General features: G+C 37.3%; 1 protein-coding gene across 1 annotated transcript; it reads right to left on the bottom strand.

Moving 5' to 3' along the window:
* Window positions 1–6,413: 6,413 nt before the first annotated feature.
* Window positions 6,414–7,826, bottom strand: LOC141543796 (tripartite motif-containing protein 43-like). Its single transcript, XM_074269520.1, has one exon. The coding sequence runs from the start codon at window positions 7,824–7,826 to the stop codon at window positions 6,414–6,416; it is 1,413 nt and encodes a 470-aa protein (XP_074125621.1).
* Window positions 7,827–8,499: the final 673 nt, after the last annotated feature.

The raw sequence follows: 8,499 nt of genomic DNA, 5'->3' as shown, positions 1-8,499 counted from the left end.
TTTTTCCTCAAGGGAAAAGAATAGATAGGTTCTTTGTTTGGCAGCATCAGTATTGAAAGCAACTTTGCTGTAACCTGTGGATGTTGGAAATGAGAATGTGCTCTCTTATTATTCTCCAATAGCAAGCTTCTCTGCAGGTGAAGGAGACTTTGTGTGTGTAAACCATTGCTGCTAAAGCTCCATATTGACAATCATCAATTTTGCAAGAGAAAATCCCAAACAATGTTTTGTTTGAAGCTAACAATAGATATAGCATTTAACTAACTCAGTTTTTTTTAATGAATTGTAGCCACTTTATGGTAGAAATGGACAATTATCCTTAAGAAGTCACTAAAACCCCAAACCTTTTTTGTACAAAACAAATTATTTTGCATAGGAATCAATAGCAAAAAAATGAAAAGTTTTCTGGATCCAAAGAGCATATGTGAGCATAAGATTAAAAACTGAGATCTGGAAAGAGTTTGTATATTTTATAATTCAACCTTCTTTTTTCATAGATGAAGAAACTGAGCCCAGAAAGAAAAGAAAATTGCCTAGGATTCCTTAGATATTGGCTATAGTGGTCCTTCCCAGGAAGGACACCCAGTATTTGTTGAAATACTGGCTTGATTAATGAGTCAATGAGTCACTAAAGAAATACATTCCTTCAAAAACTGTACACAGTCCAGCCTATACATGGAAAATCATTGATCTTGTAATCCTAATGCCTCATTCAAGTTCCAGCCTAACATTTGGTAAATTTGTTCAGGCAATATAACCTCTCTGAAATCTAGTTACTCTTCTGTAAAATATGCACAGTGTGTTTGTAATACTCATCTTGAGTTGTCATGAGGAAAGTACTTTACTAATATTAAACCTTCAAATACACAAATGAATCTATGATGTTCCGTAATGTTTTTCAATGATAATCACAATCTATGAGCAGACATTGGTCTGTTTCTCCTATGTAACTCATTCATAGTATACAGGAAGTATATCCAACCTGTTTCTCATAGCACTACTTGGGCACCAGTGGGGCAATCTGGTCATCCACTTGTCATTCCTAGTTATCGTCATGTGACTAGCCCATCTTCTCTTTCTGTCATACAGTTCATTGATTATATTATTTATTCCTGTTCTTGTTTTTAATTTCTCATTGGTTATTTGTGCATTATATTCACACCAACAATTCAATTTTAATTGCCTCTTTAGTGATGTTTTGTGATATTTTCTCTCCATTATTTATATTGCATATTTCCAAAAAACAATTTTAATATTTGTTTTTAAGCTGCACAAATCCCCTGAAGCTTATGAAAAATCACCCTCACATTGGAAACAGAGTCCTACTTTAAATAAGTAATTAAAAGTCAAGTAATAAACTAGGAAAACCAGCAAACAACCAAAGATGTTTCTGACAATTGAAAGTAACTGTGGTGACAAGGAAGATCAAAACACACACACTCAGAAGATGATAACAAAGTCAAAGCCCTTACATCTAAAGCTTCCAAGAAAAATAATAATTGGGTTCAGGCCATGGAATAACTAAAATAGATTTTGATAATCAAGTTGGAGAGATAGAAGAGAAACTAAAAAGAATTGAGAATTGTGCAAAAGGAAATTCAATAAGTTAATGAGAAGTATGCCTTAAAAATAAAAAGTAGTCAATTGATAAAGGAGGTGCAAAAGCTCCCTGAGAAAAATAATTCCTTAAAAATAGTATTGAGCAAATGGAATCTAATGACTTTATGATAAACCAAGGTAGAAAAAAAGCAAAACAAAAAAATTTTAAAAAGAAAAAAATATGAAACAATTCATTAGAAAAACAACTGACCTGGAAAATAGATCCAGAAGAGATAACTTTAAAATTATTGGTTTACCTGAAAGTCAGGATCAAAAAAAAAAAAAAAAAAAAAAAAAAAAAAAAGAGCCTGGACCTGGAGATGGCAGTCCAAACTGAAGAGATCCCCTAGTTTCCATCTGTTCATTTACTTTTCTTAAATCAGTCAACATCCTCCATTTCCCAGATTTCATTTTTTATAATAAATACCTTGGTCAAATTTCTCTTGTACTATATCTAATAAGGCCAGAATTTTTTCACTTGTTAAGGGCCACTGTTCTACCCACACTGGTGTATCAGTTTTCCATTGGATGGGAACAGGTGGGAGTGCAGGCAGACCTTCAAGAGTAGCCCTGCCTAAAAAGCTGAAATACTTATTTGTAATCCTAACACCATATAGGTGCCTGCCTTAATCTTTTGCCTATGACTGGGCCAACTAGCACCTTTAAATGACTCTACTATCTGTACCTATGTCTACCAACCCTTTTAATGCTATGCCATTTACTTAGATAGTGAACATTGGAAGGTGAGCTGTAACAGCTTCAGTCTAGAATTTTCCTCAATTCTGTTGTTGTGAATCAAAATCTGGACAACTATCACCATATTGCCTATTAGGCAAGTCTGCAGTCCAGAGTCTCTAGCCTCTCTCCTCCTCATCCTGCAGCCAAGTGACTCTAATTTCTCTCCCCCAGCCCTCCAATCCTTGCCTACAATTACCTCAATACCACACATTCATCAAGTGCAAATCTTGAGGAGAGCTATCATATTACCATATCATTTTAAGTATATGCTTACACAGCCAACATCTCACATCAAATAGTTCATTAAACTTAAGTGCTCTGATGTCTGATTCAAGCACACATTCCCAGAGTTTCAGCTCTATACACATACTATTCTTGACTTTTTGCTCTTTTTATAGATTTTTTTGGTAGCATGCCTCTTATTTTATTCATGTAACTATTTAGAGATACAAAATTTCCTCTAAGATCTGCTTTAGCCACATCTCATAGGTTTTGGTATATTGTCTAATTATTGTCATTCTCATGGAAAATTTATTTTCTCTATGATTTGTTTTTTGACCCACTCATTATCATTTATTTATTTATTTATTTATCTATTTATTTATTTATTTATTTATTTGTTTATTTATTTATTTATTTATGTGTTTGTTTGTTTGTTTGTTTGTTTATTTATTTGCTGAAGCAGTTTGGGTTAAGTGACTTGCTCAGGATTACACAGCTAGGAAGTGTTGTTAAGTATCTGAGGCCAATTTCACTTCATGGTCTATGGTACCGTTTAATGGATGTAGTTTAATTCCTCATATTTTTAATAAGCCCCCAATTGGGAAAATTGTAATGGAGGGAAAAGAAGAAATGAAATGTTCCCAAACAAGTGTGAAAACCTACTAAGGTTTTATCTGGTGGTTTATAATTACAAAATTAAATTAATTACTCAGTTTGCTGAATTATCTTTAAAAATAAATAACCTGACTAATTTGGAAATATGTTTTATATGATTGTACATGCATGACTAATAAGAACTTGGGGAGGGAGAAGAGGGGAAAAGGGAGGAGGAAGAGAGAATTTGAAACTCAAAACTTAAAAAATCACAAATACCAAAATGTGATTTTTTTTTTTACAATCAATGTGAAAAAATAAAATGTTTGAAAAAAATGTGTTGTAATTCTTAAAATGTGAAACAACCCAGTATTCTATAGTTCTTTTTTGCTTCTTTTTCAATCCCCTTCTACCTACAGCAATTCAGTGCACAACTCAGATTTGAAAATTCACTGAGCTTTGGGATGATTCTGGTAGATGGTAGAGTAGGCTGGTAAATTTCATGCTCTCCTGATTTCTCTCACGAATAAAACAAATTTGTGACTTAGGGTGAACATAGACTGGAGAAAAACTAAGAAGGCTTGGGGCAAAACAGGAATCCTCCTGATACAATGCAATAAAATTTGGTCTCTGGGTAAAGACCCTGATTCACTTGTCTGAAGTACAAATACCTCCAGGAAAGCTTCATGGAAACATGAAGTGGGGATCCCTTGGGTTACCTAAATGTGGCTGGAACTTTAGCAAGAATCACAGAAACTTTCATCTCTGAGAATATGTGTTATGTCAGTGTTTGAATCCATTGAGACAGAGTGAACCTTGGATTGGGAACACCAGTCCCAGTTGTGTGGCTGATATGGGGCACTGGGAAAAAAGGAACCAGTACTTAGAGAATGCAGAAGCAGCTGGGCAGGGGTTCTGCTGATTTTGGTAGCTTGGTTAGAGGTTCCTGGTAAGAGTGGAGAAATGGAAAGAAGCTTGAGGCACCAACCCTGAACCTTATGATTATAGCTGCTTACACTAAGACTTTTATTAAAAAATGAATTAGCAAAGAAGAAAGAACCTTTACCATTGAAACATATTATGGGAACAGAGATGACTGGTATTCAAATTCAGAAGAGGAAATTTTAATAAAAAATGATAAATAATAAAATGATAATTATTATAAAATAATATTTAATAATTAATAATGAGAAATAAAATATTATTTTAAAAAAAAGTTTCTACCCCAAAGAGTAATGTGAAAGCACTCCCTACCCAGAGAATTTATAGAAGAACTTAAAAAAAATTCAAAAAGCTAATGAGAAATCTTGAAGAAAAACTAAAGAAAAAAATACTCATCCAAGAAAAACAAAAAGGTTATGAAAAAAAAAAAGTTACCCAATTAGAAAAGGAGACACAGAGTCTCAAAGATGAAAATGACTACTTGAAAATTAGAATTGAACAAAGGGAAGTCAGTGAAGCTATGAGAGAACAAGAAATAACAAAGCAGATTATAAAAAATGAGAAAAAAGAACAGAATGTGAAACATCACATAAGAAAAAACAACAGAACTGGAGAATAGATCAAGAAGAGAAAATTATTGGACTGACTGTCAGAAAATTGTAACCAAAAAGAGAACCTTGACATAATAATGCAGGAAAAAATCCTAGAAAATTGTCCCGGAATGATAGAGCATGAGGGGACAGTAGAAATAGAAAAAAAATCTACTGATCACCACCTCAAAAGATCCATTGTAGAAAACACAGAGGAATATTATTGCCAGACTTTGAAACCCCCAGATCAAAGAGAAAATTTTGCAAGAAAGAAGGAAAAAAACATTTAAATATACTAGAGCTACAATTAAAATTGTACAAGACTTAGCAGCAGCTAAATGCCAGTCTTGGAATCATATCTATAGACAAGCAAAAGAACTAGGCCTAAGATCAAAATCCAGCGAAATTATCTGCAATTTTAAATGAATAAAAACAGATATTCAATGAACTTTCAGCGTTTCAGAACCAAAATCTGAATTTAATTAAAAAATTAGCATATAAGAGCCAATATTTTTTTTATTTTATAATTATAAAATTTTTGACAGTATATATGCATGAGTAATTTTTTATAACATTATCCCTTGTATTAATTTTCCAAATTATCCCCTCCTTCCTTCTACTCCCTCCCAGAGATGACAGGCAATCCCATACATTTTATATGTCTTGCAGTATAACCTAGATACAATATATTTGTGTAAATCCAATTTTCTTATTGCACATTAAGTATTCGATTCTGAAGGTATAAGTAACCTGGGTAGATACAGTAGTGCTAACAATTTACACTCATTTCACTATACTCTGAAAGCCACAATCAGTTTTGCCAAGGTTTTAAACGTGTCATTGTTAAAGATTTCAAATCACTAGTGCCAAATTCTCTAATATCCATTTTACATACGATGATGTAGCCCCATAAACAGTTCAATGCTTTTTCAAATCTTTGATTATTTCCAGATCCAAAGGCGTGTATCTTTTCCTTTCTTGACCTGAAGAGTCAAACTCTCGAATAACATGGTGTTCATTAATTTTTAAATCAGATATATCCTGCCCTTCCTCTTTAGCTTTAACTAGAGAGTTTGGTAGACAAAGCTGTTGCATGGGTGGTGCTGATGGTGTAACTGACCCTCCTTCTCTTCCTATTTCCTCAATCCATGAAATACCAATTGAGGGGGAAGGGTCATGAGATGCATGCAAAGATTCTGATAAAAACCCTATTTCTACAAAGAATTGGAGAAGGAAATGGTCAACAGGAAAGCATTACACTCTCTTTTCCAAGCAGACTTCAAATGGGGAATCAGTTGGGCACAACGGGATAGAGTGAATAAAAACAAAAAATACACAGGAGAAAAGTAAATGTTAGCATTTATGTCATCTTTATTGTTAAGAATTGTTTATTGTAATTCAAGGGGAACAGGATTTGAAAACAGGTTTTGCTAAATCCTAGGAACAAAACAAAACATAAATGTATGCAATCCATACCCTTCTTGTGAGGTTTTCATACCTCCTCCAACAGAATCAATTGATTGTGAAAACTCATAAACAGACAGATCCATGGAGGACAAGAGGCCAGAACACTGTGGAATGATGTCCTTCAGCTTACTGGGTGGAAGACTATTGTCCTTTTACTGACTAGGAAGTCCCTTCTTCATGAAGTACAGGTGATGTTTATTCTTTTGCCGGGAAAGGTCAGGGAGCAGAGTGGTGGGTTGAGAAGTCCTGCTTATAGAATGTTTATTGAGATGAATGACAGCAGGAACAAAGATGGGAGTCCACTGGACAGAGAGTCATGGGACCAGGCTTTGTCCCTGGAAGTGGGGGGCCAGGGCAAAAGATGGGCTTGACAGGGGTTGTGAAGGGAATAGAATAGAATTTATAAATAAGGGAACGCTGGAAAACGTTGTAAAAGCCCAGAGTGCCAGAGGAATATTGCAGGTACACCCCAATGCGAGGGAAAGGGCTTTTCACTCGATGGTTCAATGGCCCAGGATAGGTTCGTAAATAGTAATCTTCTTCCTTCTTGACACACTGAAGCAGGAACAGAGATGTACAGGTCACTTTCTTCCCCCTCCGCCTCCTACTCCTCAGGGAGGGGGTGTAGATCCCCAGGACCCACTGAGGTAGTTGAGCCACATCCACCTCCCAGTACAGACTGCCTGAGCTGAAGGCCTGCTCAGCAGAGACATAATGAAGAGGAAAGTCCTCAGGAGGCTTAGTCTCCTCTGGCCAGTCCTCTGCAGCCTTGGCACTCTTGAGATCCCCAGAAACGGAAACACAGGAATCAGCTGATGTGGGGTCCAGGGTGAGTTCCACTTGCAATCTCTTGAGAATCTCCATCAGGCCAGGGATGGGATGTTCTATCAGTTCTGGGGTGACAGCTTTGGCCCTTTGAGACAAAACAGCATCGATACTTCTCAGTAGGTGCTTGGAATCCTGGAGCAGATCCACATTGGGTTGGTGAGCTAGAGCCTGCAGCTCTAGCATGAAGTCCTGAAGGGTTTGCAGGTGCTGGGATAGTCTGTCCTGGTTGGCCTTGTGCTCTTGCCTTATCCTTTCAGGGACTCCTAGGGACTTCTCTTCATTCAAAAGTAAAGTGTATATTTTGGAGTATTCACTTGAAAACAAATTGCTCCAGTCAACAGCGGGTTTCTCCTCCTGGGCAAGAAGTTGCTCATCTTCCTCCAGATGATTCCCCAAAAGACTCCGAATGTGCTGGAGCTCCCTCCTGTATTTGTGAGCAGCCTCTTGTACTGGGGAGATCTTGTGAGCCCCATGCTCTGGGCTTTCACCACATGTCACACACAGTGCTGTCTGGTCCTCTTCACAGAATAGCTTGAAGGGTTTCTGGTGACGGACACACTGGCTCTGTGCTTGAGTGCTCTGCATAAGCTTGAAGCTGATTTCTTTGCCCAGCTCAGTCAATTGTGCTAGGCGCCTGTTCACTAAGGGGATCTCCCCGTCCTGGGAAGCTTGTCTGCATTCGGGACAGGTGAAAGCTGAAGTTTTCCCTCTCCAGCTGGAGGAGAGACAAGCTTGACAGAAACTGTGCCCACATCCGATGGTGACAGGCTCACAGAAGTAGCACCTGCAGATGCTACAGGTGATCTCACTCTGCAGCTCCTTCAGAAGTTTCCCAGGGGCAGCCATTCTTTTCTTTCCAATTGCTTCTAGTCTGCAGCAGCCAGACGATGAGACTTACCTTCAAAAAAAGTAGTGCTTCTGAGAACAAGGATGTTCTCCTTTTATAGGAGGTAGCCCCACCCCTTAGGCCCTCTGAGCAAAGGTGTTAATTCCCCTGGCCTGCCATCCTGCAGAGCAACCTGGTAACTCTTCTTGATGGGGGCAGGCTTGAGTACCCTGAGTTCACACCTCTGTCTGCCTCCTTTCAATGGACAGGTTTCACCAAAGAGATCTGTCTTTAAGTGGGAATGTCGAACAATTGTGGAGATTTTTATCAGTGGATTTTCAAATCTCATTTTTCAGAGACTCTCTGCAGAGAAAATGGCTCCTTTCCTTTCCCCTTCCACACTCAGTCGCTCCCCAGCAGTTATGGAGACTCATCTTCATTTTCCCCTTGAACTCTCCTTATTGAGAAGCAGAGAATTTGAGATTGAAGGCCCCTGAAGTCATCTAACGCAACTACCACATGAAGGACATCCCCCTTGAGAACATCCCCATCCTACTGATCAGCTAGTCAATTTCTTAGAAAATACCAAATCTTTTTTTTTATTAATTTTATAATTATAATTTTTTTTGAGAGTTCATATGCCCGGGTAATTTTTTGCAACATTATCCCTTGTACTCACTTCTGTTCTGATTT

Source organism: Sminthopsis crassicaudata, chromosome 5 (genome assembly GCF_048593235.1).
Source record: "Sminthopsis crassicaudata isolate SCR6 chromosome 5, ASM4859323v1, whole genome shotgun sequence".
Taxonomy (NCBI): domain Eukaryota; kingdom Metazoa; phylum Chordata; class Mammalia; order Dasyuromorphia; family Dasyuridae; genus Sminthopsis; species Sminthopsis crassicaudata.
This window is presented reverse-complemented; position numbering and strand designations above follow the sequence as displayed.